The sequence below is a fragment of the Microtus pennsylvanicus genome, chromosome 4 (assembly GCF_037038515.1).
Source record: "Microtus pennsylvanicus isolate mMicPen1 chromosome 4, mMicPen1.hap1, whole genome shotgun sequence".
NCBI classification, from domain to species: domain Eukaryota; kingdom Metazoa; phylum Chordata; class Mammalia; order Rodentia; family Cricetidae; genus Microtus; species Microtus pennsylvanicus.
The window spans coordinates 70,140,764-70,168,050 of record NC_134582.1 but is presented as its reverse complement, the minus strand read 5'-3'; the positions used below and the strand labels follow the sequence as shown (position 1 = coordinate 70,168,050).

At 41.9% G+C, this 27,287-nt stretch overlaps 1 protein-coding gene across 21 annotated transcripts in view; it reads right to left on the bottom strand.

The window, feature by feature from the left end:
- Positions 1–26,642, bottom strand: part of Esco1 (establishment of sister chromatid cohesion N-acetyltransferase 1) — a 75,377-nt gene extending 48,735 nt beyond the window's left edge. For 3 of the 21 annotated variants that reach the window (XR_012910333.1, XM_075969310.1, XM_075969326.1), the window contains exons 1-5: positions 26,321–26,431; positions 9,625–9,715; positions 3,515–3,667; positions 3,005–3,104; positions 421–2,553 (exon numbers count right to left, since the gene is read on the bottom strand). Coding sequence is in view for 20 of the 21 variants with exons in the window: in XM_075969310.1 (XP_075825425.1) it covers positions 421–1,956 (1,536 nt within the window). In the remaining variant the exon portion in view is untranslated. Of the gene's footprint in view, positions 1–420; positions 2,554–3,004; positions 3,105–3,514; positions 3,668–3,926; positions 4,036–9,624; positions 9,716–23,264; positions 23,309–25,796; positions 26,153–26,316; positions 26,445–26,480 lie in introns of those variants that run through there. The other 18 variants (XM_075969330.1, XM_075969309.1, XM_075969325.1 and 15 more) reach the window with 15 other exon arrangements.
- Between the last annotated feature and the right edge of the window lie 645 nt (positions 26,643–27,287).

Here is a 27,287-nt window from a genome sequence, read left to right as displayed (position 1 = left end):
CTGTCCTGGAACTAGCTCTTGTAGACCAGGCTGGACTCGAACTCACAGAGATCAGCCTGCCTCTGCTGGGATTAAAGGCGTATGCCTAGCTCCAACCCAAAATCTTAATATCTCAGAAAAGGGCACAAGTTCTAAGTTCTAGATTTTAAATCACTAAGACATATGCTTTCTGTTTTAAAATTAATTTTTTCTTAAAAAGGGACTACTTCTGTGTGATAAAATTAAGAGCTATATTTCTAGTTATGCTCTCCAAGGAAACATGAGAAACATACACTTATTAAAGGTAGAACATTCTGAGAGCTCCATTCCATGACCATTAGACTGGGCTAACAACTTTATCAATTCTTGATATAAAATGTTTCCAATATTTAGTAATAGAAAGAATTTGGCACCTCTATTGCACACAATAAAGATGATTACCTTATTTGGTGCTGACTCACAAGAATGTTTCATCTGATTATCCAATGGTGAATCAGGAGAGGGTTTAATATGATTATCCAAATGACAATTTCCAGGAGCCCTCTTCGTGGCTTTATTAATTTCGATAGCAATATTATTAATTTTAACTTCTTCAGATTTCCTTCCTTCCATTTTATCCTGTTGGCAAGTTACATTACTATGTGGTTTCTTATCTAAGAATGTGTTCTGAGACACTGAGTGAGACATTTCTAAAACTGCTGGTGAAAAACCAGTTCGTAGTAAGCCCAATGTAGGAGACACTTGAGAGTCCAACTTATGTTGCTGCACAGAGTTAAATTTTGAGAGTTTAATTTTAGTCCAGTTGGAGTTCCTCTTCGTTGAGCTATTTATTCCATTTAGTATGCATTTCACAGGCTTTGTTTTCCTACTGGGAAAGAAACGGTTACACTGCATGTTCTGGTTTGTTTCTTTCTGAGGGAGCATTTGTCTTTCAACATCAGCCCCTTCCGATGTGACTTCTGTAGGCTTCTCCTCATTTATCCTTTCCATGTGTGACGATTCCTTTTTTACCTCCACAGTATCTGATTCAATTTCACCAGCAATTTCTTCACAAAGTTGGAGAATGCTACCTCGCTTATTCTTTCCAGCTTGCTCCAATTCATGATCAATACTTTGTTCAGGCACTAATGGTTGTGGAATTTCAGGGAATTTTGTGCTAGTATTCACTTGTGTGTGAGCTGATTTCCTCGGTTCATTCTTTTTAGAGACCACTGACGTAGCTGCTTTGAATTTTCTGACCTCAGAAGTTACAGGCACAGGTTTTGATTCTTCTTTTCTAACAGTCATTTGGCAACACTTCTCAGACCCTTGGATGCACTGAGAACTACAAGTATAAGCTGTCTGAAGCAGTACTTTGCGCTTCTTTCCTTTGGGAGAATGTATTACTTCATTCGTAACTGAACTTTTGTCCTCCTTACAATCAGACTCTATTTCCAGCCCTTTTCTTTTCACGTGCTTCTGACTTGCTGTGACTTTATCAGATCTATTCTGAGTGCTGTTGTTACGCTGCTCTCTTCTTGCTGGTCGCAAAGTCTGTTTCCCTGCTTGCGTGTGCCTCTGAACCCCTGTACTGCGCAAAGACCTGGTTGAGCACTCTGTTAACTGCTGCAGTCTTTGTGATCTCCGGGTAAGTTGTTCATTTCCTTTGACAGTTTCAAGTGCTAATTTTTCCTGACATAATCTCTTTTTTGTAGATTCTTGTGATTGTCCTTTCACAATTACCATATTTTTATTAATGGATTTAGTTGCGTTTTTATCAGCTGCCGATGCTGACCTTGTACTCATTCGTGCTCCCAATTTAGGTTGATTTACTTTACTTTTGTTGGAAGATTTAACCAGTGCCTTGACAGCTTCCTTGGAACCTGATTTCTTTACTACACTGTTTTGAGAACCTTCAATTTCTAGTTCTAAATTCTCATCTTCAATTTCGTTAGAAACTTTGGAGGTATTTTCTTTTGATTTCTCCTGAATGGACATTATTCCTGAGTAACGTCTTCCTTTCTGAGGCCTTTTTGAGGACTGTGTCCAGGTAGGTGCAGATCTAAGTACTTAGGAATTTAGTATTATTACTAAAGAGCAGATCTTAAAAATTGACTTTAACTTATATTGATGTACATTTCCCACAGAAATACCAGGAGTTTCAAGTAAGGTTGCTCTCTGAAATTCCTAAGATATGAGAAAAGCTGGCATGAATGCTGAAAAAATATTTGCTCTCTGTTGAACAGGGAAATGGAAAGCTGAAGAAAATTAATTCTAATTTATTATTTTCAGAAGTTTTTATTTTTTATTAAAATAAACTTCATTCAGATCCAATTTGTTCTAATTATTTTAGTTTCAGGCCTAACCCTATTACTAGGAGTTATTTATCACTGACCTGTCTGCTTTGACAAAATTTCTGACAACTTTTTTCTTCTGAAGGCTACAGCTACTGGACACTGATGCATTTGTAACATGTCTTATGGCTAACAGGCTTCTTTCCTTGTTTGCCAAGTTTGTTGGTTTCTGGCTTCTATTTAATCTCCTTCGCTTAGTAAAGTACTCTATTAATATAGATTTCCTTTTGTGCTGCCATTTCTGAAAAAATAAAAAATAAACATTAAGTTTCTATATAATCCAAGAAGCAAGTCAATGATAATACTATGCAGAAAAACACCCCAATTTAAATAAAATTTAACTCCTTCTTTTAGACTACATTCTTTAGAATAACACAGTGAAGTCTTCAAAACATTTTTTATGCATGTTTTAGACTTATTTTAAGTGTATACGTATTTTGCCTGAATATAAGTGTACCACATGCATACTTGGTGCCCGTAGGTCAGAAAGGGACAATGGATCTTCTGGAACAGGAGGTATCAATATTTGGATGGCTATGAGTCAACATGTGAGTGCGAGGCATAGAACCCAGATCCTCTGCAAGAGCAACAACTATTTTAAACCACTGAGTCATTTCTCCAACCCCTCTCAAATACATTCTTCAACAGCAACTTATCTTATTGAAAATATAGAATACTCCATATTCACTTACAGTTCTTTTCCCACAAGACAGAACTGATGTTTCAGCCACCATAACTCAAGATAATCTGATAAAACCATCCCTTATAACTTCTTAACATATTATACAGCGCCTAAAAACAAAAAACAAAAAAACTTACTTAAAATGCTAAAAAAGATAAAGACCTAATCATCAACTAACCTCTCATCAAATTAGTTTAATATTTACCAAAGCTCATTTCACACACAGCATTCAATTTCATTGGAACAGTATACATCTATTATATACTGTGAAAAAAAGTTTTAAAATACAAATTACAATTCACAATATAAATATTAAATGTACTAAACTAACAAAGTAAAAATTGTATGAGGAGAAACTACAAATATATATAGGCAAAAAAAATGAGATATATAAGTAAAGCTGATTTACTTTAAAACACTTAGTAGGTAAAGAAGAAAATCTATGAACTAAACAAACAATACTTAAATAGCAAACAGAAGTAAAAAAAAAAGGATATTAAGAGCTGGAAATGTAGCTCACTTGGTAGAGTGACTTGCCTACAATGCACAAAATCCCACAGGACTCTGATTCTCCAGCCAGGTATAGCGGTACAAGTCTATAATCCCAGCACTTGGAAATAAAGGCATGTTGATCAGGATTTCAAGGCCATCCTTAGGCTACAGGAATCCCTGCCTCAAATAATAAAAAAACAGAAATAGGATATTAAGACTAAAGGACTAGCCTAGCAATGGTGACACAAACCTTTAATCCCAGCACTCAAGAGGCAGAGACAGGTGGATCTCTGTTCAAAGCCAGCCTGATCTACAAGAGCTAGTTTCAGGACAGCGAGGCTGTTACACAGAGAAACCCTGTCTTGAAAAACAAAACAAAAACCAACAAAAACAAAAACTAAAGGCAACGGGGAAATGGCCCAATGGCTAAGAACACTTACTGTTCTTACAAAAGACCAGGTTCAGTTTCCAGCACCCACAACAGGGAGCTCATGACTATCTGTACGTCCAGTTTGAGAGGATCCAATGTTCTCTGGCCTATGTGTGCACCTGCAAGAATTATGTGCACATATGCTCACAAAGTTACATGTACATAAATAAAAATGAATAAATTTAAAAAATAAAATAAATAAATAAATTCACTAAAGAAAACCAGACATGGTGGCTCACCCTTTAATCCCAGCACTCAGGAGGCAGAAGCAGGCGGATTTCTGTGAATTCAAGGGCAGCCTGTTCTACATAGTGAATTCTAGGACAGTCAGAGCTCCATAGCAAGACACTTACTTGTCGCTAAATAAATAAGTAAAAAATAAGGAGGAGAACAATACAGAAAAACACTGGATGTCTGGTATCCACACATAGATGGCCATGTATATAAATAAGCAATAAGCATGTAAACCCACACATTCTACACACACAAACAAAATAAAAACTATAAATACTGAATTTCAAAGAATGTTACTTCTAGGATTTTACAAATATACCTATATAAATGCATAGATTGATTTCAATATTATATTAACAAAGACTAACTACCCAAACAAATAAGTTATCACTATAATACTGCTTATATCATTGATGATAATTGTACAATAGAATACCATGCAACTGTGTCAAAGTGGTTCCAAGATTCAACTCAATACTCAGCAAATCCACAAGCTTTATATTTATTATTCAATTATAATCAATTATTTATTTGTCTGTGGGTTTTTTGTGTTTTTTGAGACGGGGTTTCTCTGTGTTACAGCCCCACCTGTCCTGGAACTCATCTGCAGACCAGGCTGGCCTTGAGTGCTGCAATCAAAGGTGTGTGCTACCACCACCTGGCCCCACAAGAGTTTTATACACAAAGTGACACCCTGACTTTAAATTTTATTTCGACAGTCTTATCATGTGTCTCAGTCCTTGTTCTACTGCTGTAAAAAGATACACGAACAAGGCAACTCTTATAAAAGAAAGCATTTAATTGAGGGCTTGCTTACAATTTCAGAGGCTTAATCCATTATCCTTGTGGTGGGGAGCGTGGCAGTATGCTCGCAGGTGCTGACACAGTAGTTAAGAGGCAAAGAGAAGGAAACTGGCCTTGACGTGAGCTCTTGAAACCTCAAAGGCCACCCCCAGTTACACACTTCCTCTAACACTGATACATCCTAATCATTATAATCCTATCAAAGAGTTCCACTCCCTGGTGACAAGCCAGTAGGAGCCTATGAGAGCCATTCTTATTCAAACTACCACACGCCATTATGGCTGACTAGGAACTCACAGCAATCTGTCTCAGGAGTGCTAGGATTAAAAGTGTGCACCATCATGCCAACCCAAAAAATAATTTTGTTTTCAAAGTGAATCTTGGTGGTGCATAAATACAATCCCAAAAATTGTGAAGTAGAAATGGGAGTTTCAAAAATCCAAGGTCATGCTAGGCTATACAGCAAGCTTGAGACTGGTCACCTTGACTATGAGATTCTGTCTCAAAAGAAAAAAAATTCTATGGAAATGTAAATCATGTAGAAAAGCCAAAGAACTACTTTAACAAGAGAAAAACAGTCCTAATAGTGGAGCACACTGTTAATCATAGCATCTACAGAGCAAGATCCAGGACAGACAGGGCCACACAGAGAAATCCTGCTTCAAAAAACCAAGAGAGAATGAAACAAGAGCTGGAGAGATGGTTCAGCAATAAGAAGCATTTGGTGTTCTTGCAGAGGGCCTGGATTCAATTCCCAGAACCCACTAGGCAGTTTAAAACCACCTGTGACTCCAGTTTCAGGGCATCCTATGCCCTCTTCTGGCCTCTATGGGCACAAGACACATACACAATGCACACACACATAAACAGGCAAACACCAATAAAAATAAGTAAATATTTTAAAAACTAAAAGAGCGAAGTTGTACCAGCCTAGTATGTGTGGTACCCTAAATACAATCTCCAACAGTGCCGTCTCCCTACCAAAAAAAGAGAAAAAAACACTGAAATACTGACAATAACCAATTTCCAAGCTTACTTCAGATCATCATAACACTGACAAGGACAGAGAGAAAAACAGAATGGAGAAGTAAAGTCTCACACATATTTCATTCCCACTCCTCCAACAGGGTCTCAGTATACAGTCCAAGCTTACTTTTCAACTATCATTAATCCTGCCTCAATTTTTTAAAGCATTTTTCTTAATGATTCTTTGGGAATTTCACATCTTGTACCCTAATCCCACTTATTTCTCAGTCTCTTCATATCTACCCCTCAACCACCTCCCCCCTCCCGCCACAGCATACCCCACAAAAGAAATTTTAAATGACTCAGCAGTTAAGAGCACTGACTGCTCTTCCAAAGAACCAGGGGTTCAATTCCCAGCACCCATATGGCAGCTCACAACTGTCTATGACTCCAGGGTCCATCACTATCACACAGACATGCATACAGTCAAAAACCCCCAATAATTTTTTTAATAAATTAAAAACAAAACAAAAAGATCACTTTATTCCTGCTTCTCCTGCCCATCCAACACCTCTTCACTCATCTGAGTGACATTAGGAACATGTACCACGCAGTTCACCCTTCTGTCTACTCGGTTTTACTTGCAAATGGTCATTGCAATGAGTTGCTGGTCTGATTCAAGGCCTCTGGTACATCATCAATTCTGGACTCCTTTCAGATATCCTGCTGTTGGGCCTAGATATGGAGATCCTACAGCTGTGGTTCCACAGGACCAGTTCCTTCACACACTGACAAGTCATAGATGGGTAGATATTGGGCTGGACCAACTCAAAGTCCTGGATGTGGATCTGGGTGGTAGCTGATCCAGTCCAGGCCACTGAGATCACCACCCTCAAAAGGGCAGAGTAAGCTCTTCTAGGTCCCTGCCATAGGGGCCAGCTCTCCCACGCCCACCTGTGGGCAGGGCCAGCTCTCCTAGGGGCAGTGAAGGGCGAGTGCTAGCTCAGCTGGGCCCTAGGATTTCAACGGACATGGTTCCTATAGAACTCTGCGGTAGCATGGGCCATAAACAACAGAAATAAACATAGACCCCAGGTACAGCAGGACCATGGACTCAGACATGGCCCACAGCAGCAGATCAGGCCCAGACATTACCACGGCTCCGGTGATAGCACAGGCCACCCAGATCAGTACGGAACTGGCAGCAATATGGCCCTCAGACACCAACATGGTCTCAGGTGGCTGCCTGGACTCCAGGAATCCGCTCAGCCCTTGATGGTAACAGGAGCCACACACATCAACTCATAACCTGGCTGTTATAGGGCCATAGAACCAGGCATGGCCTCACAGACCACTCAGATCGGCCTGGCCCCAATGGCCTGCCTTAACTTTCTAAGAGCTAGAATTACAGGCCTGTGCCACTCCACAAGAATAAGGTTTCAACACAACGAATCAATGGAAACAAGTCTTCAACTTGTGCCAGTACTGGACAGATAGGAAGCAGCAGCAGAAGCAGGAAAATAGGAAAAACAAGAACATCTTCATCATTCCTTACCTCAGACAACCCACAAATGATGTGGGAATTCATTGGTCAATAAAGAAACTGCCTTGGCCCATCTGATAGAGCAGAATTTAGATAGGTGGAGTAAACAGAACAGAATGCTGGGAGGAAGAGGAAGTGAGGCAATCGCCATGCCTCTCCTCTCTGAAGCAGATGCGATGAAGCTCCGACCCAGGATGGATGTAGGCTAGAATCTTCCTGGTAAGCGCACCTCGTGGTGCTACACACATTAATAGAAATGGGCCAACCAGTGTTTATATGAATACAGTTTGTGTGTTGTTATTTTGGGGCATAAGCTAGCCAGGCAGCCGGGAGCTGGGTGGCAGGAACGCAGCCCACAGCTCCCACTACACACAAAAGTAATTTCAGGTTGATCAAAGACCTAAATGTAAAATTATCAAACTTTTTTGGGAAAAAAAAAAAAAAAAGGAAAGAGGCCGGGCGGTGGTGGCGCACGCCTTTAATCCCAGCACTCGGGAGGCAGAGGCAGGCGGATCTCTGTGAGTTCGAGACCAGCCTGGTCTACAGAGCTAGTTCCAGGACAGGCTCCAAAGCCACAGAGAAACCCTGTCTCGAAAAACCAAAAAAAAAAAAAAAAAAAAAAAAAAGGAAAGAGGAAATCTTGGCTATTCTAATCGAAGTTTAGGCAGGAAGATCTTTAATATTCCATTCACTAAGTCCACAAGAAAGACTGGTTCAAAAATCTTCAGAAAAGTTAAATGTACCATAACCAAAATCTGAAAACCCCAAAGTACCCGGGAAAAAAAGTCATGGGGGAATAGACAAAAGTGACCTGTCACTACAGTAGAAACTACCCAGTAAACCAAAGAACATGCAGGTATAAAGAACAAGGATGAATCTCATAACCATGCTGAGCAGCAGAAGCTATATACAAACACATTGTAAGAGTCTACTTTTCATGAAATTATATAAAAATCAAGTTTTAGTGACAGAAAGCAGATCAGTTATAGTCAAGGGTTAAATATCAAGGAGGAAATGATGTAATCTAAGGGGTGATGGAAATGTTATCTTGAATGTGGTGCTGATTTCCATAAGGGTCTGTTAAAACACACCAAATTTAATCTTTAAGAAATCCAACTTTAAAGAGCAAAATTTTACCATATAATTTATAATCTGATAAAGGTATTCAACAAATAAACTAAAATTGATAGGCTCTAACAGCCAAAAAAACAATAATTAAACCAGAAAGGCAAGGTAAAGAACAGGGTGGAACATTGTGCAGGTAAGTGAAGAAGCAGCACACAGAGCCATGTTTATGTACATAATATATGTAGGACTGCAGAAGAAAACAGTTATTATTTCTGGAAAAACAAACTATGAGACCAGTGCTGAGAAAAGCTTACTTTTCATTACACAGCTACTTTAATGTTTTATTACTTTTACACAAGATAGGTCAGCAGGATTTGATACCAAGTCTAAGGCCTGACCTCACTTTGATCTCCAGAACCCACATGGTAGAACTAGAGAATTGATTTCCCTGACCTCCATTCACATATTCTGTCAGGCACACACACACACATTCATATATGTACTAAAAGAACAAGTAGATTAAAAAATAAATGAATAAGTGAATGAAAAAGAGTAGGAGCTGAAAAGATCATGGTTAAGAGCACTAGCTGCCCTTCCAAAGGATCAACCCAGGTTTCTAGCACCCCCAGGGAAGCTCACAACCATCTATAACTCCAGTTGCAGAATCTGATGCCACCCTATGGGCTCCAAATGCAGTGGTGCACAGACATATGCACAGGCAAAACACCTATCCATATAACATAAAATAAAAATTTTAAGCTGGACGTTATAGTCATCCTTTTTAATCTCAGCACCCAGATCAAAGCCAGTTTAGCCTACATAACAAGGTCCAAGTCAGAAATGGATATGCTCTTCCAGAGGATCCAGGTTCGATTTCCAGCACCCACAACTATAACCTCAGTTCCAGTGGATCAAACAAGCAAGCACATGGTGTACAGACATTCAGATATGCAAAACATTCATACATACAAAGTTAAAACAAATAATTTTAAAAATAAAATTGTAAACTTAAACTTCCCTAAAAATATAAAATATATTTAGTCTTTTAATCGTTTCAAAATACACAAAATTAATGAAGTTAGAAGCCACTTACCTTAATGAAATGGAAATGCTGTTTTACCTTTTCAAGTTTCTTGATGATGCCTCTAAGGGATGTTTCTAATTACTTCTGTATATCTGAAAACCTTTTAAAAAAAAGAGAGAGAGAGCTCTGTAGCTAAAGCAAAACAAGTTACTGAGAATACATAATTCAAAAAAATAGAAGTCTATTGTTATTAAAAATTGCCAAGCTGGGAAGTAGTGGCACATGCCTTTAATCCCAGCACTTGAGAGGCAAAGACAGGCGGATCTCTGTGAATTCCAGGCCACCCTGATCCACAAAGCTAGTTCCAGACAGACAGGGCTACACAGTGAAACCCTGTCAATAAATAAATAAATAAACAAGCCAGAAAGACAGGCTACACAGCGAAACCCTGCCGATAAATAAATAAATAAGCAAGCAAGCAAGCCGGCCAGTCAACCAGCCAAAACAGGCTGGAGAGATAGCTTAGCAGTTAAGTGCTTGTTGTTCTTACAGAGAACCAAGACTCTAACATCTACATAGTGCTTCATAACTATCTGAAATTTTAGCTACAGGAAAATCACCCTCTTCTGGCCTGAGACCACCAGGAACACATGGTCCATGTACATTCATGCAGGCAAAACATCCATGCGTAAAATAAAAATAAATCCTAAAAAAGTAGGTTAAACAAAAGTAGCCTATAAATACCAGTCTACAGATGATTCTTCAATATATGCAGAACGCTCCAGAACTAGAAGTGGTTATTATCTCAAACTGTAGTTAAGTTATACTTAAGAAACAAATAAACAAACAACAGAAAGAACTGCTACCTTCTGCCTCAATCACTACGTCCATGGCAGAGGTGTACTTTTCCTTCCCAGCTGATGAATGTGTTACTTAAATTTTATGGACAGAATACACTTCAACAACCCAAAGCCCTAGCTATCTTACTTTCATTGACCAGTAAAATGTTACTGAAAATGATGCACACAGAACATGAATATATCTACCTGTCTGGGTTTGCACTCTTACACCTTTTCTACCACAGTGAGAATACCTTCTCTAGGAATCTGCTGCCTCTGCCTAGGCCTCAGAATGAACTCAAGGACAAAACTGAGTTAGTCTACAAGTGAGGCCAAGTCCAACCCATAAGGAAAAGTAAAGCCCACATATACCTGCATGTTAATTACAGCAGCCACAGATATCCTAAACTGAGTTCTATCAAAGTTTCTTTTTTCTTTTTTTCCTTTGAAACAGGGTTTCTCTGTAGCTTTGGTGACTGTCCTGGAACTAGCTCTTATAGACCATGCTGGCCTCAAACTCACAGAGATCCACCTGCCTCTGCTTCCCGAGTGCTGAGATTAAAGGCGTGCGCCACCACCACCCAGCCTACCAACGTTTCTTAAACAACAAAAATTAACTGGTACACATGAAAATTTAGTAAATATTGAACATCAAAGGAATAACTTGAAAACTAGGGAAAGAGCATACATGATTTCCTTTAACATGTGTGCATTAAGAAACTTAATTTTGCTAGGCTGTTATGGTGCACGCCTTTAATCCCAGCATTCAGGAGCCAGAAGCAAGCAGATCTCTGTTAAGTTTAAAGCCAGCCTGGTCTACAGAATGAATTCCAGGACACTCAAGGCTACAAAGAGAAAAGCTGTCTCGAAAACACAACAATAACAAAAAAAAATTAATTTTTAGGCTAAGCATGTTGGCACACACCTTTAATCCCAAAACTTGGAAGGCAGAGGTAATCAGATCTCCTTGAGTTCCAAGCCAGCCTGGTCTACATAATAGTTCCAGATCAATCAGGAATAGTAAGAAAATAAAAAAAGAAAAAAGAGAAGAGAAAAGAAAAAGATCTATTTAAAAACAATCTGGCTGTGTCTGATGACACACATCTTTAATCCCAGTACTGGGGAGGCAGTGGCAGGCAGATTCGAGTTCAAGGTCAGTCAGGACCACACAGAGGAAACCTGTCTCTAATAATAATAATTATTATTATTATATAAATAATAATAAATATTATTATTATTATTGTTAATTATTGGTATGGGGTTTCAAGACAGTGTTTCTTTTTTTTTCCCAGAGGGGATTGACACATCATTGTCACAAATAAGCCCAGTACGGTCAGAAACACTGAGCAGATAAAGTGCGAATGCAGAGAGACCTGGCAACAGGAGAGAGGAATCCAGCTCACCTCCTCCAAGTCCCCAGCCTGAAAAGGTATTTCTACTACACAGAGCAAGGGTAGCTGGGTAATCCAATTTATAGTGCTCTGAGCTAAGGAACACAAACTCATACTAGTGGACTGTGTGCAGAGCAAGGAACAGGAAAGTCAAAATATCATTTCCTCATAGACATTCCTAGACACAGAAATAACAAAAGTAATTTTCCAACTTCCTGGATGTGCTATCTATTAAGGAATGAGACAGACAGATCTCCTTGAGTTTGAGGCCAGCCTGGGCTACAGAACAACTTCCAGGACAGCTAGGGATGTCCACTACTTCCCAGGGACTCAGAACTGATGTAGTAGACACTTTCTTACACCCTTAGGAACACTAAATTTCTGACTAGGAAAAACTCATTTACCTTCTTTGCTAGCTCCCAAAAGCAGAGCCAGTATCCCCTGCGAACACTGGGGAGAAAGAAGCTGTAAGAGAATTTGGCAGCATTTAAAAAGCATTAATGACGGGAGGCAGTCACAGGTGTATTTATGAGAGTTCAAGGCTAGCCTCCTCTGTATATTGAGTTCCAGGTCAGCTAAGGCTACATAATGAGATACTGTCTCAAAAAACAAAACAAGCATTAATGAATATCAAGATTAATTATAAAAATAATTAATTATAATTATCTTGAGGCATTTTAGGCATCTATTATGCCTGGGAATTAAAAATAACCTGGTTAAAGAATTCATGCAATTTGAAAAAGCTGAGTGAACTATGGCATCAAGTCCAGTTCACCCCAGTTGTTTCTATTTCCAAATTAAAAAGAAAATCAGGCTGATTTTTGAGACCAAAAGAAACACTAAAGGTCCTCTAGTTATCCTAGTGTCTTACAGCACTGAACTCAAAAGGACCAGGATCAACTGCATCTTCCAGGGACCTGAGAATTCCTGGCCTCACGTTGTCCTCAGGAAATCCAAATAAGGAGACACTAGAAGAAGCCTGCAGTATGCTTCCCTGGCAGCCAAGAGTCAAGGCTTGGAGTGAACTCAAGTAGGGAGATAAGGGGCGCCATCTTCCTGCACTGTCCTGTAAGAAACAGACTGGTGTGGTTCTGTGATAAACAGAAGAGCAGGGAGGGCTCAGTGGGAAGGGCACAGTCCTCCCACATGGGAAGCTGCTCAGGCAGGCTGATGGCTGGAACACTAGACAAGATTCAAAGTCTGAGAACTGCTATGAGCCAAGGGTAGACTTGGGAAAATCTTGAAGGGATACTCACAGTTGGATAGTTTTCTGACTTAGCCGAATACTTCTATAACTGAACTGCAGAGGAGATTCCATTATTGGTACAGCTCTATGCCTGAGATGACACACTAGCAAAAACAAAATAACAACTACCCTGTGATGTCCTCAAACCACTGAGATGGGTCAGGAAACACTTGGCAGTTATAAAGTTTGTTCTATTTTGTTTGTCTTTTGAGACTGTGTATCCCTGACTGGCCTGGAACTCACTTTGTAGACCAGGTTGGTCTCATACTCGGGGATCTGCCTGCCTCTGCCTCAGCTTCCTGAGTGCTGGGATTAAAGGCAAGTACCACACCCAGCTCCTAATGGTTCTTAACACTGCCAGCTGTCATTCTTTCCTTGTACTGAGGGGCTTCCCAGTCGTCAGTTCTCTACCTGGAGGTTTCAATCCCAGGCACGGCTCCCAGGCAGGCTTTCCCACTGAGTGTACTAAGTCTCCTTGCCCTATTCTGGTCCTACTTTGGCTTTTGTTTTCCTTTCTACCTCTCTTTCCAGCTACTTGAATCATTGTGACATGTAACAAGACAGATAGAAATTCTGACTGGTTCTTAGGGTAATCAGTATCTGATGGTGACCATTAGATTATTATTGGTATGGCTGGAGCTAACAACCCTTCTAATCTGTAGTTTCTTTCTCACGTGTTCAGTTCACTGTGAGAGACTTGTCTCATCTTTGCAGCCTACTTTTATCCCCCGACTCTCATTTCTTCCAGTGGTGTGGAGCTGTGCACCTGTGCACACTCAAAGAGGCCAGAGGGACACGTTGTGTATCCACTATTCCTCTGTCACTCCCCACTTTGTTCCTTTGAGGCAGGGTCTCTTCCTCTTTCCCTCTTTCTCTCTCTTTCTCTCCCTCTCTTAGTTAGAACGGCAGCTACAAAGTCCCAGCAGTTATCCTGTCTTCAGCCCTTCAGTTCTGGGGTCACAGTAGTGTGTAGAACTAGGTCCAGTTTTTGTTTGGGTACTGGGATCCAAATGGCAGTCTTCATGCTTGCGCAGCAAACACTCTTAATCACCAAGCCATCTCTTTACTTCTGGTGCTGGCGACTGAACCTTGTGCACGTCAGACAAGCACTCCAACACTAGCCCACATCCAGGACTCCTCCTTTTTTTGCACTCTAACCTTGCTGCCCTCCTCTTACGGTGTGGGAAAAATGAAGCAGCACAAAGCCTTAGTCAGGCTGATTCTGGCTGTCTTCTGCCATTGACTTAATATGCAAGTGTAGATGATTTGCTTGCCTGTCTGGACTACATAGATGATTTCTCTGAGACATCTTTCAGATCAGGTCATATTGAAAAAAACTCAATCACTTCATTAGAAGAGATTCTAACTTCAAGACATGTTTCTATATCTCTTTGAAACAGCTAAAAAGAGGTTCCTGTTTACTATATATTTTACTATTTAAAGAAAGCAAGTGTTATCTGTGGAGAAATAGAACCTGGCAGCCCCTACACTGGACTAATAAAAGCAAATCCTTGTAATAAGCAGAGAAATAGACCAAAAATGAGACCTGGCAGTGTCAAAATTAAATATTCAAAGAGGAGAACAATGTTTGTCAAAACAATCCTGTACAAAAAAGAACTTCTGGAGCCATCACAGTCCCTGACTTCAAACTCTACTACAGAGCTTCAGAACTGAAAACAGCCTGGCATAAGAACAGACAGGAGGACGAATAGAAGACACGGGTGTCAATCCACATATCTTCGAACACCTGATTTTTGATAAAGAAGCAAATATCAAATGGGAAAAAAAAGCATATTTAACAAGTGATGCTGGCATAACTGGATATCAACATGTAGAAAAATAGATAGATAGACCCATATCTATCACCATGCACAAAACTCAAGTCCAAATGGATCAAAGACCGCAAAATAAAGCCACCCACACTGAACCTTACAGAAGAGAAAGTGGGAAGTACACTTGAACTCACTGGCACAGGGAACCACTTCCTAAATATAACCCCAAGCTGCACAGACACTGAGAGAATTAATAAATGGAACCCCTGAAACTGAAAAGCTTCTATAAAGCAAAAGACACACAGTCAACAAGACAAAACAACAGTCTACAGAATAGGAAAAGATCTTCACTAACCCCACATCAGACAGAGGTCTGGTCTCCAAAATATACAAAGAACTCAAGAAATTGGACACCAAAAGATCACATAATCCAATAAAAAAAAAAAATGGAGTACAGACCTAAACAGAGAACTCCCAACAAAGGAATCTAAAATGGCTGAAAGACACTTATGGAAATGTTCAACAGCCTTAGTCATCAAAGAAATGCAAATCAAAACAACTCTGAGATTACGTCTCACATCTGTAAGAATGGCCAAGATCAAAAACACTGATGACAACTTATGCTGAAGAGGTTGTAGGGAAAAGGGAACACCCCTGCACTGCTGATGGGAATTCAAGATGGTACAACCCCTTTCGATGTCAGTGTGGTGATTTCTCAGAAAATTAGGAAACAACCCTCCTCAAGACCCAGTAATACCACTTTTTGGTATATATCCAAAGGATGCTCAATCATGCCACAAGAACATATGCTCAACTATGTTCATAGCAGCATTGTTTGTCATAGCCAGAACATGGGAACAACCTAAATGCCCCTTGAACGAAGAACAGATTAAAAAAAAATGTGGTACATTTACACAATGGAGTACTACAAAGCAGAAAAAAATAACGACAGCTTGAATTTTGCAGGAAAATGGGTGGAGCTAGAAAACATTATTTTGAGTGAAGTAACCCAGAAACCCAGACACAGAAAGACAATTATCACATGTACTCACTCATAGGTGGTTTTTAAACATAAAGCAAAGAAAGCCAGCCTACAAACCACAATCCCAGAGAACATAGACAACAATGCAGATACTAATGGAGACTTACATAGATCTAATCTACATGGGAAGTAGAAAGTAGAAAAAGACAAGATCTCCTGAGTAAATTGGATCTTGGGGACCTTGGGAGAGGGTTGAAGGGGGGAGGGAAGAGGCAGGGAGGGGAGCAGAGAAAAATGTAGAGCTCAATAAATATCAATTTAAAAAAAAAAGTGAGCCAGGCGATGGTGGCACACGCCTTTAGTCCCAGCACTCGGGAGGCAGAGGCAGGCGGATCTCTGAGTTCGAGACTAGCCTGGTCTACAGACCTAGTTCCAGGACAGGTTCCAAAGCCACAGAGAAACCCTGTCTCGAAAAACCAAAAAAAATAAATAAAATAAAACAAAATAAAAAAAAGTGTGTATCACCGCTGCCCAGCTGTCCTGGAAGGTAGACCAGGCTGGCCTTAAACTCAAAGAGATACACCTGGAGTGCTGGTAGTGTGCCTCCACACCCTACAAAAAAATTTTATTACGTTTATTTGTATACGTGCACAGACATTTACACATGCCTGCCACAGTATACATGTGGTGATTAAAGGTTAGCTTATGGGAACAGTTCTTTCCTTCCATCACGTTGTTTCCTAGGCTCAAACAGGCTAGAGGTAGGCCAGGCAAGAACCACCTCAGAAGTTCTATTTTGTTTTCCGAGCCTGGATCTTTCTATGTAACACTGACTGAACTTTGTTGTGTAAACTCAGCTGGCTTTGAACTCAATATCAAGGCTATGAGGCTAAAGAGATGGCTCTGAGGTTAAAAGTACTTGCTCTACCAGAGTATTCAGCTGGAACCTCCAGCTACTCCCGCTTGATCCAGAAAATCCCATCTCTCTCCAAACCCCGCCCTCTCAGAAAATCTCCAACAAAGAAATGGCTACAAAAAGCCCAGTTCTGCATTCTTGGCAGCTACTCTGGCTCCTCCCATGAAAGCCCCACCTAAAGCGTACCATCCTTGGGTACAAATCCAGCTTATGGAGAACACATCATCTTGCCTACAGGGTGTTTAAGCTCCCTTTTTCCTGCTTCTTCTCCTGCCTCAATCTCTGGGGGCTGAAGAATTCACCTGGGAGTTGCTTTGTTTAAAATAAACCCTTCCTTTTACTTTTTTCAATTCAGCTTGATCTGGCTTACTGCTATCAAGGTACAAAACCTATTACAGAAGACTTGGGTTAGAATCTCAGCATGACAACCACTGCTGCTGACTAAATTCCAGCATCTTGACACTGCCAATGACAGTTCTCCAGCACCCTCTTACTTTCATTTTTAATAATTCTCACTAAGTGTTGTTATGATGTGCTGGCCTGTCACCACCACCTGGGTATCCTGTCCCTTTAAGAGACAAGCCCTTCCCACTCCCAACCATCCCCTTATGCCAGGCAGCTTGTGCTCTTTTTGTCCCTCTTCTGAAGGGGGTGGCTACTGCCTTTCTCCCCCCCCCCCCCCTTCTCGCCGGCTACCTTTCTTCTCTTTAAGAGACAAGCCATGCCGACTCCCTCCCCCATCCACTGGGGCAGGCTGATCTTCAGCTTCTGGCCTGAGCTTTCTCTCTCTTTTCCAGCAGCTTCTACCTTTCTCCCATTTCTTGCCTCCCCCCTTTTTCACTCTCTCTCTCTCTTCTCTCCCCCTCTCCCTTTTTCCTTCCCCTCCATAACCCCCTAAATAAATAAATATTCAACCTCGCTCTGCATGTCGTGTTGATCCATGTCTCTGTCTCTTGCCTGACCTCCACGCGTCTCCCTGCCTGGGATCAGCCACTGCTCGAGGGCCCTCTGCCTACCACCACATGGCCCGCTATCACCACTTGGGGACCTACAGCATCTCTGCTGCCTACTGCTGCTGGAGATCCTGCAGCATTTTTAATTTTTCCATTACACCTTCCCTTTTACTTTCATAACCCACTAAATAAACTCTATACCCAAACTCTCTCTCTGCATGGTGTATCTGTCTGTCTCTCACCTGTCATGGTCTCCCACCCACCAAGGCCTCTGGGGACCCATGGCTACCCACTGAGACCTGGGGTGACCTACTGCAGCCCCTTGTGAGACTGCTGCCCTCATGGGACTGGTCCCCCACCACCATTCTTAAAAAAGAATAACAAGTGTTATGGGAGTTTTCCTTATGCCTTTTCCTTTGGGAAATTTTGTGTGGGTTTCAGTAGGGGATGAGGATATATACAATGACAGCCTCTTTAAACAAAATAATTAACTCTTTGGAAAAAAATTCCAAGCCACAGTAGGACGCATGATAAAACTGCTAGAAAATTTAGATAGGTAACATATGCTTGAAAAATAAGGTATATTTGATAAATAAGATATGCTTGATAATCAAGATTTATAAATTCATAAGGTCTACTCAGGTTCACAGCAATACTTGTCTAGCTTCATCTTTGCTCACTTTAAGCTTTAGCTATTTAGATAAACTAAGCCATATAAAAAAATTGCAATATTCTATAATGGAGTGCCTGGTCCCCTGAAGAGAGTCCTTCTTGCAAGGTCAGGCATTTAAACAATCGCCCCATTTCCTCAAGGGCTTGAAGTAAAGTGCTGCTTGCCTTACCTCTGGCAAGAGTAACATGATTGTAATGACTATTAACTTGTCAGAGTAGATGCTAGCTTCCTCAATGGCTGCTTACAAGCCCCATCCCAGCTCACAAGCCCCCTTTCTGATCCTTTGTGTAATTATATAGTATAAAAGGTGTAGCCTTTTCTCGATAAAGCAGCAGCCACCCCCGACTTAACTGAGTCTTCCTTCTTCCATTTGCCTACTCCACATCTCTCCTCTTTGGGGCCTGAAATCCACAGCAGCTGGACTCCAGCACACAACCACCTTTAACTCTAGTTCCAGGGAATCTGATACCTTCTCTTTTAGCCTCAGAAGGCACCAGGGACACATATGGTACAATGACATACATGGGAGCAAAACACGCATACAGTTAAAATAAAATTTAAATAACTTTATAAACTAAATATTCCAGGCTAGTTTCAAATTTGTCAAATCCCCCTGCCTTAGTGTCTCAATGCTGGAGTCTTTTATTTCTGACAAATGTATAGATGGGATTTGTATTCTTCATCTTCCTCCCTCATCTTTTTCAGTGTTAGAATTATAGGTGTGTGCCACCACACATCCTGTTTCCTCGGGGGGAGGGGGAGGAGTTGAGCAAGAAACTACAGAACTTGATTTAAAATGAAAACAGGGAAGAGACCACAGCTGAAAGGTAGGTAGGGAAGAGACCACAGCTGAAGGTGAGTCTACCAATTAGGAAACTTGCTTCCAAGGTGCACACACATACACGCAGGCAAAAACACCCACAAAAATTTTAAAACAGAAACAAACTAATTTGGTTCTTCAACCCATTCCTTTTCTTGGAGTCTCTTTGGTTCTAGGTTAACAGGTATCCCCCAAAGACACATCTGTGTCCAATCCCCAGAACTGTGATTTAAAAAAAAAAAGATCTTTATAGCCCACAATCACCCACTTTTAAAAAACCAAAGGTCTTAAGCAGCTCATAAAGTTAACCATAGTGCACACCTGCCTATCCTAGAATGAGTTCCAGAGGCCAGTGATGTGGCTCAAGCAGGCAAAGATGCTGCTGCCAAGCCTGATCACCCTATTTCAATCCCCAGAACCCAAATGGTAGAAGAGCACTGACTCCCATACCCTGTCCTCTTCCACATATATTACACACACACACAAATAAACAAAACAAATTTAAGAGTAGATTTCTGAGACCAGAGCAGCCATTAGATAGTCAATGATAATGCAGGGTTTATCAACTTCATCACTATTAAATGAGCTGATAAAGGTCGTGTAATGAAGAGCTGCCTGTGTGATCAGAGGATGTTTAGAAGTAGTATTCATGGCCTATACCCGCTAGAAGTCAATAGCATCCCTTTCCCCAACACTGACAAAATACCTCCAGATACTGCCAAGTGTTCCAAAAGGCAAATTCACCTAGTTGAGACAGACAAGATTAGCAGTTACAGAACACTTACCAAAGAATTGAAGTAAGGTGAACCAATTTCCAGAAATATACTGTGGTACCCCACAATTATGTGAGTTCTGAACTACACTTAGGTTTACAGGGCCTGATGTGTTTCCTGATAAATCCTAATGTTAAATAGTTTCTGTTCTTCTCTCTCACAAGCTCTCACTCTGCAGTCATCTCTTCGTTTCTCTGTGTAAAGTTCCAATTAACTCCCATAATTTAAGGTAATTTAAGTTTCTCTCATGTTAAAAAAAAATGCCTAGCAAGGGCTGGCTAGATGGCTCAGCAAGTAGAGATATTTGTCACAAGTCTGGGTACCTGAAACCCACATAAAAGTGGAAGAAACTGACTCTATACCTACATACACATCATGCACACACCTCCAATAACAAAAAAACGTGGGCCACATGCATGCTAGACAAAGACTACCACTAAGCTGCACTGACAGAACTCTGATATAATGTCATTTTAAACAATTATCAGCCAATTCATGATACCATGCCCTTTCTCCACCCATTCATGAGTGATGTGGGATTCACCTCTGTATCCTGTGAACACTATTGGTTAATAAAGAAATTGTCTTGAGCCTGCACAGGGCAGAATAGAGGTAGGTGGGGAAAACTAAACTGAATAGTGGGAGAAAGAAGGCGGAGTCAGAGATACACCATGTAGCTGCCCCTGGGAACAGACAAGCTGGAACCTTACTGGTAAGCCACAACCTCGTGGCGATACAGAGATTAATAGAAATGGGTTGAATTAAGATGTAAGAGCTAGCCATTAAGAAGCTAGAGCTAATAGGCTAAGCAGTCGGGAACAAGCGGCCTCCTACAACACAGGAGGATCAAGAATTTAGTACCTCATAAAAAATAAGTTAACTACAAGAACAAAAGAAGCATTTATATAAGCAAAAATATTCAAAACTGTTCTAAAATACTCAAGAAAAGCAGTAAGAAGTCAGTCAGACTTTTGAGATGGAGTTGCTATGTAACCCAGACTGGACTCCACCTCCCAAGTGTGATTACAAATGTGTATCACACCTGGTTTCCAAGATAGGATTTTGACAGCCTTTAAAAACAGCAGGTACATAAACTGTTAATTTTTTTGTATTTTTGCTTTTTGGTTTTTGTTGTTGTTGTTGTTTGAGACAGGATGTCTATATAGCTTGGAGCTTGTCCTGGAACTCACTCTTGTAGACCAGACTGACCTCGAACTCAGAGATCCACCTGTCTCTGCCTCGTTTTGTTGTTATTGGAGGTGTGTGCATGATGTGTATGTAGGTATAGAGTGTTGGAAATAAAGGCGTGCACCACCACTGCCCAGCTAAATATACATTTTTAAGATGCTACAAATCCCTGGACAGTGATGGTGCACACCTTTAAACCCTGGGAGGCAGGGGCAGGTGGACCTCTGTGAGGTCAAGTCTAGCACTTTCTACAAAGTGAGTTCTAGGTGAGCCAGAGCTGTTATACAAAGAAACCCTACCTCCAAAAACAAAACAACAAAAAGATGACTATAAATCAACATGTTATATACACTGCACAGAGAAAATACACAGAGATGCAACTCAGTAGAAAATCATTTGCCTGGCATGTATCAGGTCTTAGGTTCTATCCCAAGCACAAAATAAAGACAACAAAAAAAAAAAATGCAGGGTTCCCTATAGTTCCAGCTACTCAAGGAAGTTGAGACAAAAGGATCCCTTTGAGCCTAAGAGTTCAAGGACAGGACAGCCCGGTAACAACATAGTGACACCACCTCACTCAAAAAAAAAAAAAAAAAAAAAAAGATAAAAACGAGACCAGTGATTTTACAATTAAGTATAGGCAGGGTAGTACTCACTTATTGATTTGTTAGACAATCATAATTATCTAAAAATAATTTTTTTAGTTTTTGGAGACAGGATTTCTCTGTAGCTTTGGAGCCTGTCCTGGAACTAACTCTTGTAGACCAGGCTGGCCTGGAACTCACAGAGATCCACCTGCCTCTGCCTCCCGAGTGCTGGCTCCTGAGTGCTGGGATTAAAGGCTGTACCACCACTGCCCAGCTTCTAAAAATTATTAAATTTCCCTCTCAACATAGTACTATGAAGTTGCATTTTTCTTCGTGTACTTTGACCAGAAAACAGCAACTGATAGAGCTCATAAAACAACCCAGTTGGGGCTGGAAAGGTGGCTCAGTGGTTAAGAGCATTGCCTGCTCTTCCAAAGGTCATGAGTTCAATTCCCGGCAACCACATGATGGCTCACAACCATCTGTAATGAGGTCTGCTGCCCTCTTCTGGTCTGCAGACACACACAGACAGAATATTGTATACATAATAAATAAATAAATATTTAAAAAAAATAAATAAAAATAAAACAACCCAGTTGTATTCTATTAAGCTAAACACTAATTTACAAAATGTAATACAACTACCACTCTTTGGCAAGCTAATTGGCATATTGTTAGGTATTATTAAAGATGCTACTCATATTATCTATTTTTAGATTTACTTATTGGATATGTGTGAGTGTGTTGCCTGTATGTATTTTGTCCACCATATGTATGTGACCTATGAAGGTCAAAAGAGGGTATCAGATCCCCTGCAACTAGAATTAGGGATGACTGTAAGCTACCATGTGGACAGTAAGAACTGAACCTAGGTCCTCTAAAAGAGTAAGCAAGTGTTCTTAACCACTGACTCATTTCTCCAGCAGTTTATATTAACTTTTAATTCAGGCATTGATACATTTGAAGATGATTACTTATAACACAATAACTATAACATATATAACAATATCAACAAAAGCTTCTTAATCCTACATAAGAGCTGGGCAGTGGCAACTGCCTTTTTAATCCCAGTACTCAGGAGCCAGAGACAGGCGAATCTCTAGACACTTGAGGCTAGCCTGATAGATTCAGGAGCAATTTCAGGACAGCCAGAGCTATACAGAGAACCCCTGTATCAGAAAAACAAAACAAATAAAGACAAATAAAAAGCTATTTAGAATCTGTGGTAATTTGAAAGTAATTGCCCCATAAACACAAAGGGAGTGGCACTATTAGGTGTAGCTTTGTTGGAGGAAGTGTGTCACTATGGAAGTGGGATTTGAGGTCTTATATATGCTCAACCATGTTCCGGTGTCTCAGACTACTTCCTGATGCTTGTGAGTCAAGACTCTTGGCTCCTTCTCCAACACCAGTGGATACCGGAACAGCATGGGCCAAGTCCTGCCCAGATGATAATTAACTAAACCTCTGGGGTCTCTTCACAGCAGTAGATCCTACATGATCTTTAAGAGGACAAAGGAATTCTGAAATTTGAGAACAAGAACAATAGCCACAAGTGGTGGTACAGACCTGTAATCACAGCAGTTGGGAGGCCTGGGTTACACAGCAGGAACCTATGAAGGAAGAGGAAGAGAAAAAAAGGAAAAGAGGCTGGGTGCGGTGCTTCACACCTGTAATCTCAGAGGGCTCTATGGTGAGCTGCTCTCACTCCAAAAGACAGTAGGGAGGAGGGAGAGCACAGTGGGTGTTTACCGACCAAGAAGAGGAAGTAGGTATACTTCAAGGCCAGCCTGAGCTGCAGGGAGCTAAGGGAGGGAGCCACTACATTAAAATAACAATGTCTTTTTATTTACTCCTACAGGATAAGAATGAATCAAAAATTCGTCTCAATCTATTCCCAAACAGAAAAGACCCACAGTCCTACAAATTGCCCTTGCTCCAGTGAATAAATTCCCACCCCATTCTCAGTCAAAGAACTATAATGAAACTCATGGAGGCCACACAAACACACAGACACATAGAGACACACACAGAGAGACAAAAAAGTAGTAGGGATTCTGAGAAGAATGCCAACGGGAGAGAGGGAGAATGAGAGATGAAAATGATTGAGATTTATCATAAAAATCAAACTGCCATCTGGCTGGTGGGTCTCCACAGAAGGAGTAAAGGTATAAAAGGTTGCTGGGCAAAATAAAAGTTGCTGTTCTTTCAAAAGCAAAAATGACAGAGAATAATGCTTCATTACCAACTAGAATTACAGTAATAAACAAAGTTTCTGTAAATACAAAGCCAAAGAATTTTTCACTGATGCATGTACACACATAAAAAGCCTAAGCTTCAAAAGGGTTAACAGAATTCTAATAATCATCTTAGTTCATTACCAACAGTTGAGGTTATTCAGTGAACTCTAGGAAGGACAAACGTCGTAAAAGTCATAGAAAAAACTGACTATTGTAAAAATACATCATTTTGAATTATACAGCGCTAGTCACTTATAGGACAAATAACAATCAACTCTGTGTGTTGAAGTCAACAAAGACCATCCCGCAAAGGGAGTTAATGATATTCATCATAGTATCCTTTCTGTGAAGTATAATTTCTCAATTTAAATGTAGGCACAAAAACCTGGCAAGGAACAGATTAAATAAGATTAAGATAAATAGAACTTGAAGAAGGTAGGGCAACACTGAGGAGGCTCAGCTTCCCCGGAGTTCTGGTGAGAGAGAGACATATTCTCCCCAGTATAGCCACTCTTAGCTTTCAGGATCCATGAAGAACCAACCCTAATTAAACTCATTGGCATTCCCACCCCAAAAGTAAAAGGGACTAGCAGAAAAGAGAAAGGTGATCAGAGGGAATGGCAGAAAAAGAAGAAAGGGTAGTGAGGGAGTAACTATATATAATTGAAAATATGAATACATGTGTGAAAATGTAATAGTGAAATAACTATAACATACTAATCAGCAACTTTTAGAAATTTTGTTCATTAAGAATTTCTATTGCTAGGTATGGCGGCACACGCCTTTAATCCCAGCACTCTGGAGGCAGACACAGGCAGATCTCCGTGAGTTTGAGGCCAGCCTGGTCTAGAGAGTGATGAGCTCCAGGACTCAGAGAAACGCTGTATGGAAAAACCACACATGCACACACGCAGGCACGCACACGCAGGCACAGCGTGTCTACTACTACTACTAACTTCCTCGTTTCCTCAGACGATAAATTAGGAGTTTCCAAATTAAGCAGTTTCATTTAGTTTTGTTTTGTTCATGAGTCTCGGTGGGAATTTTATAAAGTTTTTTTCAAGTTAAAAAAAAATTCATTAGAGTTAGTACCCTATGTAAAATGCAATCACAAAAGTGAAATACAGCTTCAGTTCACTGAAACCTTGACCTGCACAGCTGAAATTGTGTTTCACCAACTTTCTTACTTCTGGTCCTAGAGCCCTGGCTCATGTTAAGCTATACACTACGATCGATGTCCTGAGCTTTGAGTCAGCTCTCTCCTCCCACATGATCAAGTATCAAACTCAGCTTGTCAGGCTTAGCCTTTTTACCAGCTGAATCATCCCCTCGGCCCTCATTCCTACTTTTTAAAAATTGTTTAGATTGGGGGAGGAGCATCAGGTCACATCCTCATTATTTCACCAAATAACATGCAATTTTGTGCCTGGTGCAGTGGTGACCGCCTTTAATCCTAGCACTAGGGAGGCAGAGGCAGGTGGATCTGAGTTCCAGGCCAGCCTGAACTACATGGTGAGTCTTTGAAAACGGGAAAGAAAAATAAAAACAGTTGTTTTGTAATATCATTTAGGGACTGCATGGGTGCCACTGCTTCTTGCTACAAGAAATCCATTTCTGCTAAGACTACAGTACTTCTTGTATCTTCCTGTACTTCCCACTCCCTCGCCTACCGCCACCCACTTGCACAACGCACCATTTGGAGGTGAGGTGTGGGGATCCGATTTTTGGACCTCTGGTGACACAGACAGGTTACTCTGCCGGTGCAAAATCTGACGAGCGCGATCAAAATCTAATATCCAATTCACTTCCGCTCACACCTCTCCACCGTACAAAACTTCCTGGGGCCCTCAAAGGACCCTACCTGTGCTTCGGCCTCCATCTCCAGGTTGCATTATTTCCTGAGATGGGGAACCGGGCCATCGCTCCCCTCCCAAGATGAAGACGCGGAGTCGGGATCCCCCACATCCTGCCCGCAGGCTGCAGGGCCTCAGGGTTCAGGCCGGGTCAGCGGGAGGCGCCGCTGCCGCAGCCCCGCTGCCGCAGGAGACTGGAGAGCGACGGCGGAAAGACAGACGGACGGAAGGAGGGCGGGAGGCCGGGGGCGGGGACCAGGCCCCGGCTACCTGCGGACTCCGAGCGCAGGCTGCAGCAGTCGCCTTGGCTGCAGCCACCTCCGGCCGTCCGAGGACCCCGGCTCCTCTGCGACTCTGACAGCCGGCAAGCAACGGCAGGTGACGCGCGACCCACCTCAGGCGCCCGCGGCTGCGAGCCTTCCCGCTGGTTCCGGAGGTGCGAGCAGCCGGGACCCACGAGGAAGAGGCGTGCGGCGGGCGACAGCGAGGACAGCCGCCCGCCGTGGCGAGGGCCGTGGGGATGCTCACCTACCTCCCTGCTGCGCGGCCGGCGTCCGCCCGGAGCCCGGGGCGCTCACATCCGGGTACCCGGAGACGCACAGCTGCTTGTGCCGCGACCGTCGCCGCCCGCGGCAAACACCAAACTTCCGGCGGCGGCGGCGGCGACGCCTCTCCGGTCAGATGGGAGTTACCTGGGGCCGTCGTGGGTGCGCTTGCGCAGCGCTTCTCCAGCCCTAACCCGCTCAGCTGACGTGCCCAGAAGACGAAGATGGCCGCTACGCTCCCTGCGTGTCACGCAGTTTTCACCCGGGCCGAGACAGCCGGGCGTCGGGGAAAGGAGAGCGGAGTCCACACTCGGCGCAGGCGCACTGGGAGGCCTAGCGTGCGCGACTCCGCGGGTGGGCGCCCTTCGGGGCGGTGGCGGCGCCCCCTGTTGGTGACGGCTGGTCCTCGTGCTCGTCTCCGGCCCGGGAGATTGGACGGAGGGTAGAAGTTCAATCCCCCAAGCCATATTGTGGAAGAACAGAGCTATCTTCTGACTGCCACATGCCAGCTGTGGCATATGTACAAGCCGTGGCATATGTACAAGCAGCAAGCCCTGTAAGATCTGAGCACCTCCACAGCCTGCAAACGCGAAAGTGTGATACATTGCTCACTGCTATACTCAGGAAAAGAGGAGCTGAGTATGGAGTGAACCCCTTCTTTAGACTGGTGGGGACGAAGTCAACCCACGGGCCAGCCCTGCTGAAGATGCCTCTCTATTGCCTGCTACCTGCTGAGGGGGTCATGGCAGGCAGAACACTTTATCCTAAAATCATACTGTGTTGTTTACACTTTCTCTAAACAATGTCCAATCTGTGGATCACATATTCTAGTCATGATACACACACGTAAATGAGAACTATAATAAATTTGTAAAGCCCCTTTAAACTCACCCAAGGCCCCAAAAGGTGAGGGGTTTGCTCAGAATTTCCATCATTTTCTGTGGGAGCGAATCC